General features: G+C 40.8%; 1 protein-coding gene across 4 annotated transcripts in view; it reads right to left on the reverse strand.

Moving 5' to 3' along the window:
• Window positions 1-24,081, reverse strand: part of SULF1 (sulfatase 1) — a 189,534-nt gene that overhangs the window by 33,324 nt on the left and 132,129 nt on the right. For all 4 annotated transcript variants that reach the window (XM_074987108.1, XM_074987106.1, XM_074987107.1 and 1 more), the window contains 5 exons: window positions 23,535-23,710; window positions 22,825-22,953; window positions 22,531-22,587; window positions 21,327-21,456; window positions 2,076-2,292 (listed from right to left, as the gene is read on the reverse strand). In XM_074987108.1, the coding sequence (XP_074843209.1) occupies window positions 2,076-2,292; window positions 21,327-21,456; window positions 22,531-22,587; window positions 22,825-22,953; window positions 23,535-23,710 (709 nt within the window). The remainder of the gene's footprint in view (window positions 1-2,075; window positions 2,293-21,326; window positions 21,457-22,530; window positions 22,588-22,824; window positions 22,954-23,534; window positions 23,711-24,081) is intronic.

Raw genomic sequence — 24,081 nt, forward strand, 5'->3', positions numbered from 1 at the left:
GACAAAAGTGAAGCAGTGGATATAGTGTATTTGGACTTTCAGTAAGTCTTCGACAAGGTTTCTGACCAAAGACTATTAAGGAAACTAAGCACTCATGGGATAAGAGATAAGGTCTTCTCCTGGACCAGTAAAACACAGGAAACAAAGAGTAGGAATAAATGGTCAATTTTCAGAGTGGGAGAGGAAACAGCAGTGCACCCAGGGATGTGTGCCAGGGCCAATACTATTCAACATTTTCTTAAATGCTCTAGAAAAAAAAGGTAAACAGTGAGGTGGCAAAGTTTGCAGATGATACAAAATTACTCAAAATAGTTAAATCCAAAACTTACTGAGAAGCATTAAAAAGGGATTTCATATAATGAGGTAATGGAGCAAAAAATGGAAAATGGAACTAAGTGCTGATTGATGTAAAGTAATGAATCTAGAAAATATAATCCCGACTCTACATACACAATGATGGGGCCTAAATTAGCTGTTATCACTGAAGAAAGAGACCATGGAGTTAGCACAGCTAGTTCTCTGAAAATATCTACTTAATGTGCAGTAGCAGCTAACAATGCTTTTGGAAGTTATGAACCATTAGAAAATTGATAAATAATAAGATAGTAAATATCAGAATTCCACTATATCAATTCATGGTATACCCACCCCATGAATACTGCAGGCAGTTCTGGTCACCCCATCTCAAAAAAGGATATGTTAGAACTTGAAAAGTTACAGAGAAGGGCAACAAAATATGATTAAGGGCATGGACTAGCTTCCATATCAGGAGAGATTAAAAAGACTGGGACAATTCAGTTTAGACAAGAGATGACGGGGAGTGGGAACATAGAAGAAGTCCATAAAATCATGAATGGTGTCAAGAAAGGGAATGAAGCTGTTTTGCTTATTCTGTCACATAAAAGACAGGAACCATTGGTCTCCCCTAAAATTCATAGGCAGAAGGGTCAAAATGAACAAAAGGCAGTACTTCTCCACACAACTTAATGGGCCTATGGAACTTGTTGCCGGGGGTACTGTGAAGGCCAAAACTATAACTAAATTGTAGAAAGAATTAGGTAAGTTCATGGAGGATAGACTCATCAGTAGCTGTCCAGACAGTCCAGGACAGTCCAAGACAGTCCAGGAGGCAAATCCCTGCTCCATATGTTCATAAGTCTCTGACTGCAAGGGGACTGGATGACAGGGACAACTTGATAATTGCCCTGCTCTATTCATGTTCTTTGCCCTGTTACTTGCCACAACCGGAAGGCAAGATACAGACCTACATGGATCATTGGTGTGACCCAGTGTGGCCACTCTTATCTTCTTATGTTAAGTTACACCTGATTTCTAAAGTAGTTGTGTCTTCTTAGTCCTTAATAAAGAAAAATAAGCACTGGTATTTTAAAACTCAAGGAAGCTCCACTAGAGGGCATCAGAGTCTAAGTCATTAGCTTACAAGCAGGCTGTTTTGTCACTGCTTGAAAACTTCAGCTGGGTAAGCTTTCATTTTGACAGCGATCGGAAAAAAAAATTGCTTTAGTGTCTCAGCTGCAAAACCAAAACAAGAAAAGTGTATTGCAAATATTAGAACACCACAATAACTGAATATTAGTGATGAAAGAAAACGCTTGGTTGGCTACTATGTCTGTAATAATTACATAGATTTTGACAAGTATCAGAGAGGTAGCCGTGTTAGTCTGTAGCTTCAAGAACAACAAGAAGTCTTGTGGCACCTTATAGACTAAGATATTTTGGAGTATATGCTCTGTATATAGTCTGTAAGGTGCCACAAGACTTCTTGTTGTACATAGATTTTGTAATTTACTCTGCAGGTTTTATCTTCAAACCATACAATAGGTGGCACCAAAACATCATCATTGCTACAAACTGGCCTAAATAACATTGCTTGTTGTAAAAATGGGTTCTGGTTGCTGTTGGTATTTTTGAAGCAGTAAATACTCAAGTACTGACTGCAAACCACCTGTGAAGTTATCATAAATCCAGGTGAAAATAACTCCTTTCTGGTGAAACACTGCTCAATTAATCCAATGCCCCCTTCCTGAAGACCTAGGAAATCTGAGATCACCTACTATGGATACTGGGTTTTCTTGTGAACTGTCTTTGATTTTTTCTCTGGGTCCTGCTGGCTCGGTAATCAGCATCTGCACAGTTGCATTCTTTGTCTTTACTGTTGTATGCCTGGGAGTGTATGCTTCGTGTTCTCTTTCTGATGGTGAGCATGTCACTGGATCCCTTACACTTGTGAATTCGAAGCTTTCCAGAAGAATCCTCAATGCACTGCCACTTCTGTGAGAGGAAAAATAAAAATGATTTCCCAGTGTAATTCAAAGCTCTATTTCTGATCCTTTCTGTAGCATATAATGCACAATGCCTTTGAAGGCTAAACAGTTCTATAAATGAAGACCTCAGAAGGAAAACACTATAAGGATTAAGTTCACTAACATTTGTCTCAAACCACTCTCTCATCCTAGGCAAACATAAACTTGAATGAAATCATTGGAAATCTGCATAAAAAACACAACCCAGCCAAAAAAAGATACATAAATCAATGGCATCTAGACTAAACAAATCCTTGAAAAGAACAAGTAAAAAACCTTAATTTACTGAACCACTGAGCCCATCTGTCAGGGTTGTTTTTACCAAACCTTCCTCCTTTTTTATTCTTTAAAAATACAAATATTGTCTCTTTGTTTTGTGACTTGGAATGTCTAAAATGAATCAGGAAAAACGTAGATGAGGAAGAAAGATTGAGATAGGTCAATTAGAAGGTTCAATGAAAAAGGGAGAAATTCTGACTTGATTTATCTCAATGCATGAAACAATTAACTCACCCCACATAACAGAGGCCCCTGTCAGGTCCTGAATCTTTTCATGTGTCCATCCAAATCCTGCAGCCACCAAAAATTGCTGTCTCCCCACATTTTATGTGCAAGGATAGAGGGAAAGCAAGTGTATTACACCCCAGGCATGCTCTAATAAACTGCACCACAGGTGTAGCCAGTATCTCAAACATCTGCAGAATAGGTCACATGCAGCCTTCTGGAGAAGGGAGGGAAGACCCTGAGGGGTAGACAGCATGTGAGCATGGACATTCTCATCTAGATGCCTCTGCCTTGCTGTTTATATCAGCCTTGAGGGGAAAGCAGTTTGGTCTGGAAGGGAATTGCAGAGACCAGCTTTGCACACTGCAAGTATCATATTGAGGAATTAAAGAAAGCTGAATTCCTTCCAGCTGGTCTGCACAATGTCTGTCTGGTTCTAGTGCCAACAGCCCCACATCCAAGTGGAAGATTCAACCTGGACTTTTGCACAGGGTTCCACAGTTTTCTCATTTGGATACTAGAAAGCAGTTGGGCTCTTACTTCCTTTCCACACTGTATCATTCTTCAGATACCATTCTCAAGCAAGACATTTAAAACTCTTAGCCAGTGTCTATTAAGAGACACAAACTACACTGCCACATGTTGCCTTATTTTAATCATTTTACCATGGTAAATTTTTATTGTGTACCATTTGTTTAAAAGTATGGCAAAGGAGTGAGAACTGCCCTGCTAATGATTGAGAGTGCCCTGGATCATCAATGGCAAGGTGAATTTACAGAAACAATCTCTACCAATATAATTCCCTTTTTCTCAACATAGCTGATTCTACACGAGGGTCATGCACTCATTTAACAATATCTGTTCCTAAACTGACATTGCTAAATCAGTGCAAACCCTGGGTGTAGGCAGGCCCATAGGCAAAATGTTCTCAAGCTTTGGAACCCGACGTTACATACCTAAAGGCATAGTTAAGCACCTAGATAAAATTGGCCAGGTTTTCAGAGCTGCTGAACATCTTCAGCTTGTATCTTAAAAACAACAAATTGAGTTTGGTTCTTTGATGGCTATTTGAGTGTTTAATTCAGTCTTTGAAAATTGTGGCCTTAGCACACTGGCTCCCACACCCCGCACCCTTAGCCTTCTGCCCAGAGCCTCTCCTCACTTCCTACTCCTGACTCCTGCACCCCTACACTCCCAGCCCCCTGACCTGAGCCCCCCACATCCACAAGCCCCTACCCTGACTCCTTCACACCCATACCCTCAGACCTGTGCCCTGAAGGACACAATGCCAACTAAGTTTTCTACACATTACATCTCTCTAAACCAGCATCCTTGGGACCTGACCAGTGCTGAATGAGAGAATTTGCTAGCCCACTGGAGGTCAATATTGTCTAGCAGCATTACCGACACTTCCATTGCCAACTGGGCTTTTAGAGGACATTTGGGTTAAATTATAGCTAAATAACAGCACAGAACACTGAGGGTGCATCTACACTTGCATTCCTCTTTCGAAAGAGGCATGCAAATGAGGTAAATCGAAATGCAAATGAGATATAAATTTGCATATTTGGCACCTCATTTGTATATCGTAATTTCAAAAGAGCTTCTTTCGAAAGAAGAAAGCCAGTGTAGATGCTGTTCTTTTGAAAGTAAACCCATCTTTGAAAGAATCCTTCTTCCCATTAAATAAAGGGAAGAAGGATTCTTTCGAAGATGGGTTTACTTTCGGAAGAGCAGCATCTACACTGGCTTTCTTCTTTCAAAAGAAGCTTTTTTGAAATTAGAATATGCAAATGAGATTCCAAATATGCAAATTTATACCTCATTTGCATACATTTTTTGAAAGAGGAATGCAAGCGTAGATGCACCCTGAGATTCAGGACTGGTGGCTATAAACAAGCTTGATGGGACCACGGAAAACTTGGCTACTCCCATGATAAGTGGTCGTCTGGCTAACTAAAATCTTGCCAGATTACAGATGTTGCCAGATAAGAGAGTTATGGATTAGAGAGGTTTAGTAACCTATATATAACATAGCCAACTTTGCTAATAAAGCTCAATATCTGCAGTCACTGCAGCTTAATTTAATAACAACAGCGCATCTTTATTTTTTTATGTTTTCCAGCACTGATTATTAATCACAGTACTGTGACAGCTCACTCCAGCTGCATGTGTCATGAGATGGGCTGAAGATCCTACATCCAACAAGAAAACATTCTGTTCCTGATCTTACCTTACTTTAATTGGGCTAATTATAAGTTACACCTGAAAGAGAAAAGGCCTGTACATATTTGCTTGTCTCTAAAATATTACAGTTGTACACACATTTCCCTACTGTGAGTTTTTAAAAAGCCATAATCATTTGCACTCACATCAAGGTTAATTTCAACATGGTTTCTAATTCTATAGAAGAATGTGGCCTTCATTATAGGTATTTACTGGATTGTGCCAGAGGAGTTAGAGTGCCTATTAGATATATAGATCTATTTTTTATACTATTTCAAAATGTAGGACTACATAAAATTCCAAGTAATTTTATTTTTTCCTGAAATCAAATATAGTAGCAGATAAAATTATTAATTCCTCCATTAGAGCTTGATTTGATCAAGTCTTTTCCACCTCTTCTAGGATTTATCTTTACAAAAAACAAAACAAAAAAACCCCCCCACTATCTAGCCATGGATTAAACTGATTAATATTCATTGATTAAATATGTATTAAACATATTTTATGGCTTCCCATGAATGGTTTTGTTCATCAAAAAGGTATCTAAGCATGAAGAGTTTAGAATTCTACAATGGAATTTTCCAGCTATCAGCGATTCCATATCCATGACAGAATAGTTCTGAATGGACCATGTGTTACGCAGCACTTCAGTCTAGAATACTATAATGTTCCCTTCTGGTCTTCAGATCTATACAGTGCATGAATGAGCAGAAAAAAGAAAGCTATGATCCATGTACTGCCCTCAGTCCTTTACCTTTTCCCCAAATGAGCACTGGGACATCTTTTACCAGGTCTCTGGATCACCAAACTCTTCTTCAAGGTTACATTCAGTGCTTTTTTGTGATGGTACATGTTGGTAGACCAGGGCTGGGAGCCAGAGCACCAACAACAGTGTGGGGCTGGGAGCTGGAGCCCCCAAGACCTGTGGCAGAGTGGAGCCAGGACCTGGAGTCCCTGCCAGGCCTGCAGCCGTGTGGGGCTGGGAGCCAGAACCCCTGTCGGCTCTGCACCACCATGGGGCCGTGTGGGGGTGGGCTGCTGTGGGGCTGGGAGTCAGAGTCCCTACATCCCGTGGCAGAACAGGGCTGGGAGCCCCCCCCCCGATTATATTGAACACAAAATGTAGGTACAAGCACATATGAAACATTATTTAGTGACTTAAAGTTGTATGTTTTCTTATTTTTCTATATTTTCTTCACTCTTTCTCATCCTTTTTAATGACTGTTCTACTTCCTTACAACTTCCTTTACTCTTCCTCAACTACAGTTCTCTGCTTTTTTCATTCCCTTCTTCCTTCTTGTGTCTCACTTAATTTATTCCCTAGCTCACGAACATCAATCTCTTTCCTACTTTGTCCCACCTGTTCTCCTTTCATATTTTCCTCTCTTTCTGGTTTCCCCTAGTTCTTTCAACTCAGCTAAAGTAAATTCAGAGGAGAAAGTCTTTAAACACAGGACACATCTCCATATACTCCACATTCAAGAGAGCGATGCCAATTTACATCAGCCGGGAAAGTGTCCCATACTCTCCACATGGAATGGAGAAGCCCTCATTTATAGAAGTGTCTTGATTGTGCCTCTGAAGAGCTATTTCCTGGACATGGCTGGAAGGTGCAGTGGTAACTTAGAGGAGGGAGATGTAATAAAAGAACTAAATGTTGCTAATAAGTGGGAGCCACTGGGCTTTGCTCAGGAGCTGAAATTCAGCTTCATGACAGAGGATGCACATGCCTCAATGGGAACATGGGTGCTGGCATTACAGTTGAAGAACAATTTAAAAAAGTGAGCATTAAATCTTGTCCTTAGATGACTTCACTAGAAGTAATGAGTTTGTATTTGAGGGCAAAATTTGGCCCCAATAGGGTATATTCAGAGGTGTAGGGGACCAGATGCACTAACTATAAAGCTGCTGTGAGTACATGATTCTTGAACAATATCTTGAACTGCTGGCCCAGTTCCAATCTTAACTTACAAACTCTGTTAACGAGACAGACACCAGTGAATGAATTAACAACAGTGTTTGAGCCTGGGCTTTGACTTTCCAAATTCCCATTGGTTTGTACCACAACCTCAACATTAAGTAATATATATTGAATTGATCATACACACACAAAAAACACAGTCAGGCTAAAATGCTGATGTTTACTGTAGAGTAAATACCCCACTCAAGAAGTATTTACAAGGAACATTGTTTACGTAATAGACTGTGAGGCTCTGAGGGAATTGCAGCAGCCTATCACATATGGAGGAAATTAGACAATTTGTGAAAGGTGTCTTAGCAGTAGGCATGCTCAGATTTTTATGAAAGGTAATTACTGCACATTTGCACTAGACTCTTTAATGTTAAATATATAGGCAAGTTTTATAACCAGGCTATAAACCCTTGATAAACAGGCAGCTGGAAATATAACATAGCTATGATGCTTTTACAGGTGCTGCCAAATTTCTGTAACGTTCCCCTTAATAAGCAACTTTGAATATTACTTTTCAGGCTGGAGGTTTTCAAGAAAAAACAAGCGGGAAAGGGGAAGAGGGCACTTAAAAGTAAGTTTAAAATCACACTCCCTTCACCTTTCTGTTCATATTGATTACGATTAATATAAAATGGTTCAGACAGAAATATTATAGCAAACGGATGGACAGAATCAGGAGTGGTTCTGTGTCACAGATTCTACAGTACTAACAGCTAAGGGAGTTTCTGTTTCAGCTCAAATGCTGACAGCTTGTGCTACTAGAGTGGGAAGACCTGAGCTCCATTTCAACTTACACCATGAAACTCCAAGGCTACGTCTACACGTGCACGCTACATCGAAATAGCTAATTTCGAAGTAGCGACATCGAAATAGCCTATTTCGATGAATAACGTCTACACGTCCTCCAGGGCTGGCAACGTCGATGTTCAACTTCGACGTTGCTCAGCCCAACATCGAAATAGGCGCAGCAAGGGAACGTCTACACGCCAAAGTAGCACACATCGAAATAAGGGAGCCAGGCACAGCTGCAGACAGGGTCACGGGGCGGACTCAACAGCAAGTCGCTCCCTTAAAGGGCCCCTCCCAGACACACTTTCATTAAACAGTGCAAGATACACAGAGCCAACAACTAGTTGCAGACCCTGTATATGCAGCACGGACCCCCAGCTGCAGCAGCAGCAGCCAGAAGCCCTGGGCTAAGGGCTGCTGCCCACGGTGACCACAGAGCCCCGCAAGGGCTGGAGAGAGAGTATCTCTCAACCCCCCAGCTGATGGCCGCCATGGAGGACCCCGCTATTTCGATGTTGCGGGACGCGGATCGTCTACACGTCCCTACTTCGATGTTGAACGTCGAAGTAGGGCGCTATTCCCATCCCCTCATGGGGTTAGCGACTTCGACGTCTCGCCGCCTAACATCGATTTCAACTTCGAAATAGCGCCCAACACGTGTAGCCGCGACGGGCACTATTTCGAAGTTACTGCCGCTACTTCGAAGTAGCGTGCACGTGTAGACGCAGCCCAAGTCATCACAGTGTGCAGCGTACTGCCAACTGCACTGTCCATAGCTGGTGATAATACGCTCACACCAGTAGTCGCGTACTGAACTGCACTAGGTCACTGAAAAATCAATTCAACAGCTACTGTAAATCCTTAGAGGTAGCACCCATATGTTCCCATGCAAATCCATAATGTAGACACAGACTCTGCTCCTCACAGAGGTGTTTGGGAACTACTGGTATGTAAATTTGCACTGTGATGTTTTGCCACTATATAAATATTGCACACCAGGAGAAAGAGACTGCAGCTGTTCCCAAGATGTCCTGTGTCAACAGAGAACAGGGAAGAAAAGTCTGGGATTGACAACATTTGTGGACAAATTCTCCCAGTTTCTTACACTACTAGCCACAACGATATCTCTGTTGCTCACTCCCTTATAAGGTTGAAATTCACCTGGTTGCCTATTATAGATCAGATAGAAAATCCAGTCCTGCTGATGGGGTGAGGCAAAGGTGGCAATTGCCCTGGCTCCCTTTAAATTGCTGCTGGAGCCTCACATGGTGCATTGTGGTCAGCTTTAAAAGCTGCAGGGGGTGTGAAGGGGTGCTTGGCTCTCCCTGGGCCATGCTGAGGGCTGCCTAGCCCCAGCCCCGCCCCTTCTGCCCAAGATCTCACCCCTTCTGGTGTGTCACAAAGCCCCCATAGCTTGCCCAGGGGGCTTGGCAAGGCTGTCAGCCCACTAAGCAAGTCAGGTGACTCACAGTTTTGATGCCCTCTGACACAAGCACGTTCAAATACAGTAATGTATAATACCAATAGAGCCCCTTTCTCCTGTTGATACCTATCACACCTTTAGTGTTCATATTACCTTAAATGTACAGAGTAATTTAAGACCCTTAAAACTATGATTCACAGAAGGGTTAGGGACATTTAAAATTGCATAATAAAAAGATCCATTATTAATCAATACACAGTACTATACTCCAGAAATGAATGGATGGTATTATTCAAAAAATTGAACTTCAATCCATTTTTACCACAAAAGGTAACTATTTGAGACACCTTAATTTCCAGAATATATAGAGAAAAATAAATATTTTAGGGTCAGACTGGATAGATGAGGAAATCATATTAATTTGCCATTTTTTTCATTAAGGATATTTACTACTCACCCCCCACCTCTCTCCGACACTTTAAAGAGCACTGCAATTTGGAAGGAAGTCAATACTGGAAGCATATGCACTTAAGTTGAGTCTGTTAATGGACATCAGACAATCTACGCCATTTAAATAGCCTCCTCTCCTGGATCTCTTACATAGCCTCGCCCACACTTAAGACTCAACATCATCGCTATAGCCTCTTCTTTGATCTTCTCTCATGTGTGACGAATAACCTAAAAGGAATGCTTCAAGTTTATTCTTGTGGCCAAATCCGCCCACAGAGCACCTGAATAGCACCCATTGACATCCAGGAATATAATTTGTGCATTACGCTTTAACAGCAATAGGAATAATGACATTCCTGGTGGATGAAAAGATTCTTAAGACTTAAAGTCCCATCAGACTTTGATGTCAAACACATACAATGCAGGGTTGAATTTAGACCACCGTGTACTGGACATGCAAGAGTGCTTGGAAAGAAGGAGAACCACAACTGCTGGAACTAAGGAAAAAGTCTAAAATAAATTCATGCATAATCCATGTGCTTTTGCCATAGAATGTATAATACCTGGATTGATTGGTAAATAGAATAAATATGATTCAGAAAGGTGACCTTCATTCAGATATCATGGTATTGGAGTTGCTGATAAATTACCTGGCGTAAATAAACTAGAGATATAGTTACATTGAAAGATATAGTTACACTACAGGTTTTGGTGACAAAACCCCGGGAGCGTCTAGATTCCCAAGGCATTTGGTCAACAGTAAATTGACAGAATGCAGCACTTTTGTCAACAACCGTATCCTACTCCCCATGAGGAACAGCACCTCTGTCAACAGAGATCTGTCAACAGAAAGCCAGCCTGGACATTTGTGGTTGTGCGTGTTTCTTTGTGGGGGGCGGGGAGCTCTGTCAACAGACTGGGCTTCTGGGACACAGAGCAGCCCTGTCTCCTGTGCTTCTAGTTGACCATTTTGCCCATAGAGCAGCCAGGCTGCCCAGCCACATTGTCAACAGAAGAGATCACTCTTGAGATCCGCTTGGCCGTTTGACCACGATCTGTCGACAGAGATTTTATTGAAAGATAACTTCTGATAAAAACTTCTGTTGACAAATTGCTCTAATCTAGACATAGATGCTGAAGGCAAGAAGGGTGATGCTACTGAAATGAAAGCATTGCCCGACATGGACAAAACTGTATTGATTTAGAAGGAACTGTCAAATCCAGAAAAATACTACTCTGTTTAAATGAAAAGCTACGTGCTATCTTTCACGATTAGAAGGATTCTCTCTCTTGATAAAGCTTTCCTTATCATCACTCTGAGCTGGCATGTTATATACAGAATTGTGTTTCAACAGTGGAGGGACAGTTTCTGATGATTCTTAAGAATCAAGGTAGCAGGCACTATTCATCATCAATGTCTTATTGCTGCTGGAATTGTTGGGCAGTTGCACTGAAATCAACCGATTTACTGAGTGACGTTATTATGCTGTAATAGCATTTTATCTGAGTTTTAGTAGGTGCTTGGGATCTGGCCGTCAATTTCTGGCTATGCATCTGACACATCTATTGAGCTCTTACCGGCTTATGTGTTTTTATTCATACGCTGCAGCTGGCCATAAAGTTGACCTTTACAAATGTATGGTCTGAGAGATATTTATTTTATGAGAACACAGATACTTGAGCCAAACCAGACTACACCTAACAAGCTACATTCCAATTTCCTCTACAATATTATCTGTAGGTTGATTGATGGCAGCAGTCCTCTTAGCATTACAAACAGAAAACCCTTCAATTTGATATTGGTATGATAACATGAAGCAAAATAAAATGAAATTCTGTCATTAGGAAACCAATGTATAAATATACATGAGAAATAAAAGGCATGTGTAGACTACATAAAATGCTCTTTGGTTTCAGGCCAGAAGAGTCTTACAAACATACTATGCTATGACTGAAAATAAAATTTTAATACGCAAATGTATGTGTCAAATATTTCCAATTGTAAACACAAACAACAATGGATGTATAATACAAATACTCCCTCCTTAATTACTGGAGCTAGCAAACAGAAGCAGCAAAGAGGGAAGTTGTGAAAAGGAATTCTACAGGTGAAGAAAGAGAGACTATGTGTCCCTTAGGGTGAGTTTGAAGTCTGTTAGGGTATGTTTGCACTGCAGAGTTATTCTGAAATAATTTATTCTGGATTTATTATTCCAAAATAAACTATTCCAGAACAACGCTTCTACACACTGGCTACATCTACACTTGCACTCCTCTTTCAAAAGGGGAATGCAAATGAGGTGAATCAAAAATGCAAATGAAGTGCTGATTTACATATCTCATACTTCATTTGAATAATGTCATTTTTGAAGAGAGAAAGAAAAAAGCTGAAGAGCCAGTGTTCTTTGAAAAATAACCTCATTTTTGAAAGAACTCTTGTTCCTGAAACAAAATAGCAAGATGGGTTATTTCAAAGACTCAGTTTATTTTTGAAAGATCCCAATCAAAAGACTCCCTTCCAAAAAGAGATTATGCAAATGACGTGCAAGATATGTAAATCAGCACTTCATTTGCATTTTCAATTTCCTTCATTTGCATTCCTCTTTTGAAAGAGGAATGCAAGTGTAGACGTTGCTATAGGGAAGCAAATCTTAGTCTGAAATAGTGGGCCCACACACAACAGAGTTTACTTCAGATTAGAGCCCCCTGGAAGCACTGCTGTACTGGCACCGCTTTCAGGGGCTCTGATTCTAAATACGGTATCTACACAGAAGCTTTGTTGCAAAATAATCTATTCTGGGATAGTTTATTTTGAAATAATCCCCATTCTCTGCCTACACAGCCCCTATTTCGAAATACCTATTTCAAACTAGGCGCTATTCCTCTGGAATGAGGTTCAACAATTTTGAAATAAGCTGATCACTATTTCAAAAACATTTTGAAATGGTTGGATTGTGCAGAAGCTTGCAAAGTTATTTCACGATAGTGGCCGCCATTTCAACATAATTTTGCGGTGTAGACATATCCTTAATGTGTTTATTATATGCTTACCTGATTAAAGTTTATAACGTTGTGTGTTTTGGTGAGCATGTGCTGATCAAGCAGCTTTGTAGCCAAGCCAGAAAGCTTACTGACAAGGCTCTAACCTGCTCACACTGGTCCCTTCAGGGTCTCTTGATGAGGGGGCAGGGTACTCAGGGAAAGTAGGTGTTTAAAGAGACAGTTCCTGTGAACAGGGGATTATTATGAGGAAGTTTAGAGACTGATTGTGAGAGGCAGGCAGATACACTTCACAAAAATGCCCCAATCTTACCATCACCTTCTCCTTGTAAAAAAAATCTTAAAAACCCCAACCTCCCCGCAAGAGCGAACATAATGCAGACAAAGGTCCAGCAACAGAAAAGGGGCTATCCACTTTATTGCACTGAATTCAACATGTACTTCCTTGAAGGCAAGTCATATATGTGTATGTGCCTCACAAGCCACTTATGGCCTTCAGAGACTGAGTTCTTCAGATCAGAGTTGCTGAACTGGCCTAAAAAAGGGAGACAGAGAAGTACACAAAAGACACTGTCAGGGGCACAGTAAAGCGATGCCACCCCCAGTCTGACATGGTTTGTGTTGTTGAGGAGGATGAATGTCTCAGGGAGGGAGAACATCAAGCTGCAGCACAGAGGAATGATCCCATGGTTACATCTCTCTTTCCAAGGGCTGCTCCACCACTCTGCGCAGCTCTTTGGGGTGGGGGCAATGCAACCATCTGAGCAGAGCTAAGGTCTGACTGCCCTTGGCCCCTCTCTTTCTGGGAGTGTGGAGCCAGGCCCCTCTCCCACCTTGCCCTGGGCCCACAGTGGCTGTCGTCCCCACTCCAGACAGATAATAGTAATGGGGGCTTTCATAACTAGAAATAGAGATAAGGGAACTTCATAGCAAATTTGCTGGCAGATGAAGAGGTTGTATTCTACTCAAGACATCTAGAGAGACTTACGTGCACTTCTGGGAACGAGCTGGTGGTTGTGGCACATGTAAGCACTAATGATATCGGAAAGGTAGAAGAAAGGTCCTAGAAGCCAAATCAGAACTTCCATGTTAGCATTTTCTAAAATGCTTCCTGTTCCATGCACAGGGGCAGTTAGACAGTCAGAACTGGAGGGTCGCAATACTTTGATGAGACAATGGCATTGGAAGAAGGGATTTAGGTTCATTAGGAACTGGGGAACCTGTACAGGAAGGATACTAAAATGGAACCAGATTGCTGGAAGGTAAAATTAAAAAGTTCAGAGAGGCATTTTTAAACTAAGGGCCGAGAGACAGCCAACAGCTGTGCGGGAAAACTTGGTCTGGACACACATATCCTTTATATAGGATCTATGACATGGGACAATCTTTATCCTAAAAAAAGGAGGAGAGACGTGAAACTACTAGAGTATAAGTAAAAACTAAAAAGAAGCTGTTAAAAAGAATCCAATTACATCACATGAAGGCAGACAAATATATTGAAATTTTTTTCATACTTTGTATACAAGTGGTAGAAATCTAAATGTTAAGATACATGGGCTGAAGTGTCTAGTGTTAAATGAGGCTACTGATATAATAGGAATCATGGAACTCGGTGGAATGATGATAATCAATGGGACACAGCAATACTAGGGTATAAAATATGCAGGAATAAAACCATAGGTCAGTGGGACAACTGGCGGTATATATGAAAGCAGAGAGTCAAATAAAGTAAATATCTTAAATGAATCAAACTGTATTGTAGAATCTCTATAGATAGAAATTCCATGCTTGAACCATAAAGCTGTGTCTACATGGGCACATATCTTCAAAATAGCCATATTTCAAAGATTACTAATGAGATGCTGAATTGAATATTCAGCGCCTCATTAGCATTAGGACGCATCCAGCTGCAGTGCTTCAAAAGCTCCACTTTCGAAAGCGCACGGCTTGGCGCGGCTACATGGGGGTCCTTTTCAAAAGGACCCTGCACCTTTTGAAATCCCCTTATCCCGATCAGTGATCAGGATAAGGGGATTTTGAAAGGTGCAGGGTACTTTTGAAAAGGACCCCTGTGTAGCTGTGCCGAGCCGCGCGCTTTCGAAAGCAGCGCTTTCGAAAGCAGCACTTTCGAAGCCCCGTGGCCGGAAGCATCCTAATGCTAATGAGGCGCTGAATATTCAATTCAGCACCTCATTAGTAATCTTCAAAATGGCCATTAGCATGGCTATTTCAAAGATTTGTTCCTGTGTAGACACACTCTAAGAGTACAGCAGTGGGAGCATATTATCAACTTTCATCAAGATGGTGATGGTGACTTTGAAGTGCTCAGGGGGATTAGAGATGGTACAAACCCAGAAAATCCAATAATAATAATAATAATAATAATAATAATAATAGATTTCAACAATTGCCATATTGGCTGGGTATTTGTCACCTCAGAACAGCATTCAGAGTAAAACTTCTAGATAGCATAAGTGGTGCAGCTAGTCCTACAAGGGGAGATGCCATTTTTTATTTAATCCTAAATGAAGCCCAGGACTTGGTCAAAGAGATGAATATAGATGAATTATTCACTAATAGTGACTTTAATATAATGAAATTGAACATCCTTGTGTAAGTGTGTATGTGTGTGTGCGCATAGTAGCATTTAACTTCATGAAGGGGAACTATACAAAAAGCTGTAGTTGCACAGAGGCGCTTAAACAATTTGTACAGTGGGGATACTGACAGCCATTGAAACAAATTGCAAATCCTGTATAAGATGGAAACCACTTCAAGCCAGAGGTGAAGCAGCACAGAATTCTTAGTTCCAGCACCTAAGTAGTTATACAGAAATTAAAAGAGAACAGGTACAAGCATGAAATGCCTGCATGATTCATGGAAACTATTTAAATACAACATAATAAAGACTCAAACTAAACGTATTCCTCCAAATAAAAATGGGAATTGTTATTTAGCTCTTCACAGGAGATTCTAAATGATATCAACAGGCTATCGGTTTAAAACAAACCCAAAAACAAATGTATAGCCCAAATAAAAAAGGACCAAAACTCTCACGATGGCAACACAGCAGAGCAAAAGAGGCTGTTAGAAACAAAAAGCCATCATTTAAAAATTGGAAGTCAAATCCTACTGAGGAAACTAGAAAAGAGCATAAGCTCTGGCAAGTAAAGTACAAAAGAATAATGAGGTAAGACCCTCCCGCCAAAAAAAAAGTGATGAGCAATTAGCAAAAGACACAAAATTAATTTCTTTTAATTACGTCTAAGCAGGAAGCCTGTCAACAGTCTTTGCTGCCACTGAACAATCAAGGTACGAAAGGAGCACTCAAAGATGACAAGGCTATTGTCATGAAGCTAAGTGAATTCTTTGTCTAGTCTTCATTGCAGAGGATGTGATGCAGTGTCCCACAGCTGAGTCATTCTTTTAAGGAGACAAATCTAAGGAACCATCCTAAATAGAGGAGATTTTTGAATAAAGTGATAAATAATAAGTCATCAGAACTAGATATTCATCCAAGAGCTCTGCAGGAATTCAAATATGAAAGTCTGTAGTATGGGACCTATCGCTTAAAACAGCCTCTGTACCAAATGACATCTACTGTAATGATGTAATGCCAATTTTTCAAACCAAGACTCTAGAAACATTTCTGGCAATCGCAGGCCAGTAAGCCTTACTTTAGTACCAGAAAAACTGTAAGGGATGGAATTATCAGAGACAAACAGGAACATGATATGCTAGAGAAGAATAAAATTTTTTTTGTAAACGGAAATCATACTTTAACAATCTATTAGAATTCTCTGAGAAAACATGAGGAAAATGGTCATACAGTTGATATAGCATGGTTGGACTTTTACAAAGGCTTTGACAAAGTCTTGCAAGAAAGGTTCTTTAGCAAACTAAGCGCTCACGGGATCAGATGGAAGGTCTTCTTGTGGATCAATAAATGGTTAAAACACAGGAAACAGGAATAAATGGTCAGTATTCAGAATGGAAAGAGGTAAATAACAAGGTACCCCAAGGATCTGTACTGGAACCTGTGCTCTTCAATATATTTCCTAAATGATCTGGAAAAGGGCGTGAACAGTTAGGTGGCAAAATTTGAAGACAATACTAAAGTACTCAAAATGGCTAAGTCCAAAGCAAACAGTGAAGATTTATAAATGAATCTCTCAAAACTGGCTGACTGGTCAGCAAAATGGCAGATAAAATTCAATGTTGATAAATGAAAATAAATAATCCCAACTATACATACAAAATGATGAAATACAATACAGCTCTGTAGTGTGAATGGTGAGGAGAAAATGACTAGGGCATTTCACAGGGGTTTCTGAAGGAAATCAATAGGCAACAGGTTTAAAATAAACCTAAGGAACACAAAGATGTACTTTACACAATACACAGTCAACTTGTTGTCAGGGAATCTTGTAAAGCCCAAAAGTAAAACTGGATTAAAAAAAAGGAGCTGGTACATTCATGGGGAATAGTCTCTGGATAGCTGTTAGCCACAGTGATTAGGCATGCAACTCCATGCTTCACATGCCCGAAGCTGTGATTGGATGATAGGAGTTGGATCATTGAATAAATTCTGTTTATTCCATCTGATGCATGAGGCACTGGCTCCTAATGGAAGACAGGATATTGGACTAGACAGAGCTTTGATCTGACCCAGTACAGCCATTCTTACTCTCATAGAGTTACACCCAATTAAGACAGAGACAAATTTGGCTTTTAACCCATGTGAAGAACAAATCTTATGGGCTCAGATTCTCTGTAGGGGACTTGCTATTGTAACCTCCCTCCTAGACTGGTGCCTCCATCCAAAGAGATATGTGTTCTAAAGAGTGACAGCTTGATACCTTATTTCATGGGATTAGGCACAGGACTGAGAGCAAGGGATCTTCATGTTGCTGCTCTGACATTTGATCAGCTCACTTAATCTTACCTTCTCCACGTTTTAAAAAAGGCTACTACAAAATCGTATTCTGGCATAAGATATAACACATAAAACAATTGCAAAGAAAATATCTTGGTATTTAAAAACACAATATTTTCAAGTCTAAAGGTCTAAATGAGATCTTTGTTCTATCAGTTTTGTAGAAATATTCAGCTTCCCCCCACACCGTTTGCAATGGCAATAGTTGGACACTTGAAAACTTTGTCTGTCAGTGAGACTCTAATATTGTGTATGTTCTTTCAAAAGCAGCATGTCTGAGCTGAGGACTGTGGCAAAAGACTGTCATGATGGCGTGCCAGCCAAAACATATTTCAGAGCAACCTGGGATTAACTGAGGTTTACTGGAACAGGGTGTTTCAATGAATGACAAGCATACAGGCAGAAGTGGGTTATTTTTCAGTGTATGAGCTATGGTGAGTATCATCCTGTTCGTTTTATAAACATCCACCTGTTTTGGATAAGCTCCACAGGTGGCTACAGACTGAAACTGGAAACGAAGCATAGCAGCACTTTATATTCTCATGCAAAACAGTTTGCTCATATTTCTTTTAAAAGCAGTTATTGTAATTAGCAAGAATGCTATCACTAGACTTCTGAGAGAAACACACAAATATATTTTTAATCTTTATTATTAATAGGGAACATTCTTAAAAAACTCAGTTTAATACATCAGAATTCTACATGTCACAAGAGACGCTCTTTCTCCATATTATCACTAAATGTTTTGCATTAATTCAGAGCCAATTAAATATTTTGTACCTAATTTAAAAAAAAATCCTGAAATTTGCGCCCATTTCTCTGAAAAAACTAGTGAAATGTTGCTGGTGCAAGTTTACTTTTTGACACATACCTGCTCTATCTAGAAAAAAGCGTGGACGGATGATCAAGATTTCACGAGACAAATATCTATGATAGGTACTTGTGTCTGCTGCCAAAGTTGCCTTTACTCTTCTAGCACCAGCCAATACCTTAGATGATATAGTTGTAAGGAGTTCATCAGTGTTATTAGGATCAAGATCAGGCTGCAAGGAGGGACAGGATCTTCGGTTATGTCTACACTACATGACATAGTGGATTTTAAAGCAGTGCGATTTTACATTGTCAGTCTTAGTGTAAATACCATTAGGTCGATTTTAGGGAGCGCTAAGGTCAATATTATAACACTGTCAAAAGCAACAGGGCATAGCATCAGGTTCGAATTTAAAAGTTCGAATTAAGGCTAGTGTGGAAACACCATGTCTTTAAATTGACTTTATTAGCCTCCAGAGGTGTCCCATATATATCCCACAATGTCCCACAGCTGTCAGCTCTGGCTGCTTCCATCTCCACTGCTCTCCAGGTGCACAGGAATTAGCTAACAGGAAGCCCATAAATTTGAATTCAGCACCAGGAAGCTGTGGTGGCTAGGCTGTGGGGGGCACGCTTGTGTGAGAGGCCAAGAAAATTATTTTTTTCATTATCAGTGTGGTGATCGCATCTACCCATGAACAAATAGCTCCAGCATGAAGTGGTGGCTTCTTCCCTGCACAGGATATAGCAGGAGAGACCAAGATTTTTTTTCTCCAGTGCTGGCGCCAGCCCCTTCACTACTGCACCATGTGGCAGCTAGGCTGTGGGGTCATGCATGTATGAGAGGAGAAGTGTCCCCCCATGACAAAGATTTCAGAGGCTGGTTGTCGCCACAGATCACAGTTTGCGATATCTGGCACCCCCATGACACCCATTGTAGGGTGCCCCCCCCACAAGATCAGCCTGCTGAAAGGACCCTTTCAACTGGCCCTTCAACCTGCTTCCTCCTCTCCACACCCCTGGCAGACTTCATGTGGAAATTTGGTGAGCTCCATCCCCCACATTGGACAGGTCTGTGTAATGAAGTGGGAAGACAGAAATCCTGCACCACAAATCATCTTCTTTTCCCTGCCTGGGGGAGTTGGCTTTAGTTGTTATGGTTTGCACTTTCCTCAACTTTACTATCCTACTCCTTCCTCAAGCTGTGCTCTGTTCCTGTAATATTTTCAGGGTGGATGTTTCTGGATTCAAGGCATGGATGGGAAGTGGCTGGAGGGCAAGTTAAGATGACACAGGCACCTGGGTGATCCCAAGGAAGTATGACAGTCCTCTGCCTGGCACACTACACCTTCTGAAGCCAGCCTCTTTGGTTTTCCTTCACCTGGGATTCCCTATTTTTCCTTTTTTCATTCTGAAAAAACAGCTGTTTGCTTTCCATGGGAGAGGAATGAGAGCAATGCAATGTGGGAAGATGATATCACTTGCCCTGCAAATCATTGTGGGTATTTTTTTCCTATAATGCACCAGTGAAAATACCCAGAATGCTACAGGGCTGAGAGAACTGTGGAATAGGTTCCCACAATGCACTGCTGCAACAGTCAGTGTTTGGCAATTTAGCATGGCAGAAATAAATCAGCTTTGTGGGCACTTTGTTGGGAGGTGAGAATAGTCAAATTCAAATAATAAAACCCAACATTATAAAATCAATTTTAATAAAATCAAATTTACATTGTAGTGTAGACATAGCCTTCCACATGTAGATATAATCTGACCAGACCCTTCAGTAGTCTGGTGATGATGGGGGTTGAAGAAAAAGGGGATTTACTATCTGCTGAGTGGTGGAAGGCTGCAACAGCTGCCAAATGAATTCTCACAGAGCTGATAGCCAAACTTTGTTTTACAATATAGAAGATAATCCAGTAAAAGATCCAGTGGCGCCCACATTAGAGACACATCTTTCAAATAGGACCTAATGGAGAACCATTTCCACTTAGTCAGACAAGAGCTCCTAACTGAGGGTTTTCTGCTATGCATAAGCACTTTCTGAATGTGATTTAAATAGGATCACTCAAATGGTGTTAATCACAACGTAGCCAGGCTGTCAGATGGAGGGCTCTGAGGCTGCTATGGAGCAGACAACTGTCGTCCTAGGAAATGGTGTCTGGATCCGAAAGGCGAGACAGTGGAGGCATATAGAGTTGAGCGCCTGTGCTGATGAACCTATGCCAGTGCTATTAGGACAAAGCAAGCGTGATGTTTTTTCACTTTGAATAAGAACCCGTGTCACAAAGAAAATGGAAGGAAGGTGTACAGGAGGGATTTCTTCCAGTACAGGAGAAAAGCATCCATCCGTGAGCTTGGGTTGAGATCTCCCCAAGAACAACCTGATAGCAGGTTCTCACCAACTCATAAGATCTTTTGTGCATTTTTTCTGCCTGAATGTCAAGCAGAGAGGTCCCCCTTCCCAAAAGATCTTGATGAGCTCTGAGGTTGTCTGGCAATCAGGAATCACTCAGTGGCTATATAACCTTGTCTAGTGATGAGGGAGAGGATAGGACAGGCTTTTGAGGTAGTGGCTGACTATGTCCTGCTGTGGAGAAGCTTTCTGAGTGACTTCTGGTTGGTTGGTACTGATCACAGAACAGAGACCAAGAGAATGGTATCCTTGATGCCAATACCACCAGGATGGTTCCTAGGAAATATTTGGGAAATATGGTCACCCTATTTTTAATGTAATGCACGAAGGCTTTTATACTTTCTAACTGAAAAGACACGCAAATATGGTCTCATTAATCTACTTCAGCTAGACCTCATGCAGTATATGTCACCTCATTGTCCCCAGAAATACACTCCATTCGGGTATACACAGCTCTGGAATCATTTGTTGCTCACCTGCCCTGGTTGCTCACAAGCCGTCTGATATCTTGATTGCTGGCATAATTCTTTTACTCTCTCATATTTTGGTAAATGGTTAGACTGCTGGGCATTTTTGTTGGATTCCTCCTTCTTGCGCAGAAATTTGCTTTCAAAAAGGAACAAAAGTTAAAAATTGTATAGGCAAGGTATGCAAAACAAAGGGGGATTCATGTCATTGAAAATCAATGATATTCAAGATGTAGCATCTGGTGGTCATCTTGTAAGACCATGGCTTGGGAGCCTAAAGTGGGTCAGTTCTCCATTTTAATGGGGTGGCCAGGACTGCTGTTACACTTCAGTCCTGGCTGGTGGAGCTCAAATTACAGGGGCTTGGGCTTTTACCACCCCCTCCCACCCACGCAGGACAGCAGGGTTTGGGCAGGCTCAGGCTTTGGTCCCCTTCCCCTCTTCTGGGGGCAGGGAATGTACTAATTTTTATTGTCAGAAGGGCACAGTGGTTTGAAAACCACTGCTCTAGTTTAAAAAGTTAATGTGCTTGTGAAATATAGCAACAGGAGCTTTTGCAGTAAAGGAATGGTCCAAGTGACATACTGGAAACCTACAACAGCAGTCATTGCTTTAGGAACTGTTAGTGTAGTCATACCCACAAGTTTATTTTCACAGACTGACACATCCTAAGTATCATAAAAGGAGTTGCTGTAATACTTTTACTTAGAGAATGTTCACAGTTATAAAGGGCCAGGCAATGAAAATTATAAATTTTGTAAGCAAAAGTTGAATCTCATTTGCATATGGACCTTGCCTTTACTTAAAATCAAATGGAGAAAGATTCCTACTTGAGCTGAAAACTATACAATTAACTGAGAAGAAAGTTGTACCACTACATCAACACCAGGACTGGGAGAAGCATGACTGAATGGAAAGAAAAAATCAGTCAGGTGACCAAGAGAACAGCCATTGGTCTGAGGTTCAAGAACAAACCCAGGCAAGCGTAAGGGATAAGTCAGCAAAGTTAATGTGGAAAGCACCCACTCAAATCTCTTCAGAAACAGCCTAAGAAGAGTCACATGTTCCACAGCTTGCAATGGGAACAAAGTAAGCCTGTCAGTTTACTTGCAGATTTTACACCCTAGCTGACCACTAAAAAGAGAAGAGAGCAAGCACAAGCAAGCTAACCACTAGGCAAGTTTCCCAAAATTCTCTCAGCCTTAATAATTACCCTCTTTCCACCAGAAATGTGTCACGCCAAATTTTGGTCTTCTTGTTTGTTCGAAACCTGAAAGCAAAATAATAATATTTACTCCTGGCATCTGTGACTGTTTTTGAATAGCAGTATTGTTTTAAAATGACCTCTCGACTCATGTACACATGCAATTTTATAAATGTGCTATTTAGAAAGCTGCGGTCATTGAGCTTGACGCAGCTTTTTTTACCTCAATTTCTTTTCCATTCAGCTGTTGATTTACTCAGGTGTTTGCTGCTAAACTTTCTTTAAGAAATGGCAGTCACCCACCTGTTTGCTGGCTTTTCGAGATCCAGAAGTTTGAGGACAGACTTGCCATCCATATCTGGAGGTGTGTCAAGTCCTGCAATATCCAGAACAGTTGGCGCAAGGTCAATATTCAGCACTATCTGAGGAACTCTGCAAATCAATAGAAAAGGTCAGAGATGTATTATATGTAAGATGTGTAACCCTTCCCATTCTTTTGGAATTAGAATGGTAATGGATGTTTATGAGTTCTTTGAAGATGCAAAGCTCTATGTGAGTGCTAAGTGCAGAAGCTCTCCCTAGAGGGGCTGTGACTTTGAGAATGGCAGATCAGTATCATTGAATATTGTCATGAAGGACATCTGAGCAAAGGACAGTGAAATAAGGAGTTGAAACAGCCCTGTTATTACTCCCACGTCACTCATAATAAATGCATTCTGCTAAGCCAGAAGATGAGCAATAACTGTCCTCATTTGAACTTAGGTGTTTTTTTTTTAAATAAAGGACAAAGCCTAACTATTCAGGGCTATAAGCAATGTAATTTTCTATTACACGTTTTAACCACTTTATAACACACAGAAAGACAGTCATTCTTTTTTGTTCTTCTAAGGCAGTGTCCTTCAATAGCAGAGTATATATGAAAGGAAACCAAACATTTAGAGTGACCATCAGATGGACTTAAAAGCATATCAGATGAGGTACAGGAGCTGTGCTGCAGACATAGGAGAACGTACACTGATCCCGGCTCTACACTTGGCCCACGAATAAAGAAAGGAACTCGAATATCAAAGTCATATGGCATTGACTTCCCCTTGACCAGTCCAAACTGCCCAATATGGTAACCATGGTCAGCAGTGTAAATGATGTAGGTATTCTCCAGTTCTCCCGTCTCCACAAGCATATGGTATAACTGAAACATAGCACAGGAGAAACTCAGAATCATACAGTGCAGAATATACTTGTACGGCCATATATACACATAGTCTTGCCCATTTCAAACTGTTGGGCCAAATGTACCATTGGGGAAACTACTGAAACTAACAGTTATGCCAAGGTTAATTTAGCACATCATGCTCTTAGCACGCTGTAGAAAACTGAATAAAATGCTGCGTTGCACTCACTCACTAGGTCTACATCTTGATATTGCAACAATAGTTAGCTTCAGGAGGACTTCAGAAAGTTTACTTTGGCAATTTATGGTGCTATTTGACTTGTGTCACCACTTCTCACAAATCTCCATATACTCATTGTAACACGCTGTTAGGTGAGTTACTAGCTCTA

Source organism: Carettochelys insculpta, chromosome 2 (assembly GCF_033958435.1).
Source record: "Carettochelys insculpta isolate YL-2023 chromosome 2, ASM3395843v1, whole genome shotgun sequence".
In the NCBI taxonomy this organism is placed as follows: domain Eukaryota; kingdom Metazoa; phylum Chordata; order Testudines; family Carettochelyidae; genus Carettochelys; species Carettochelys insculpta.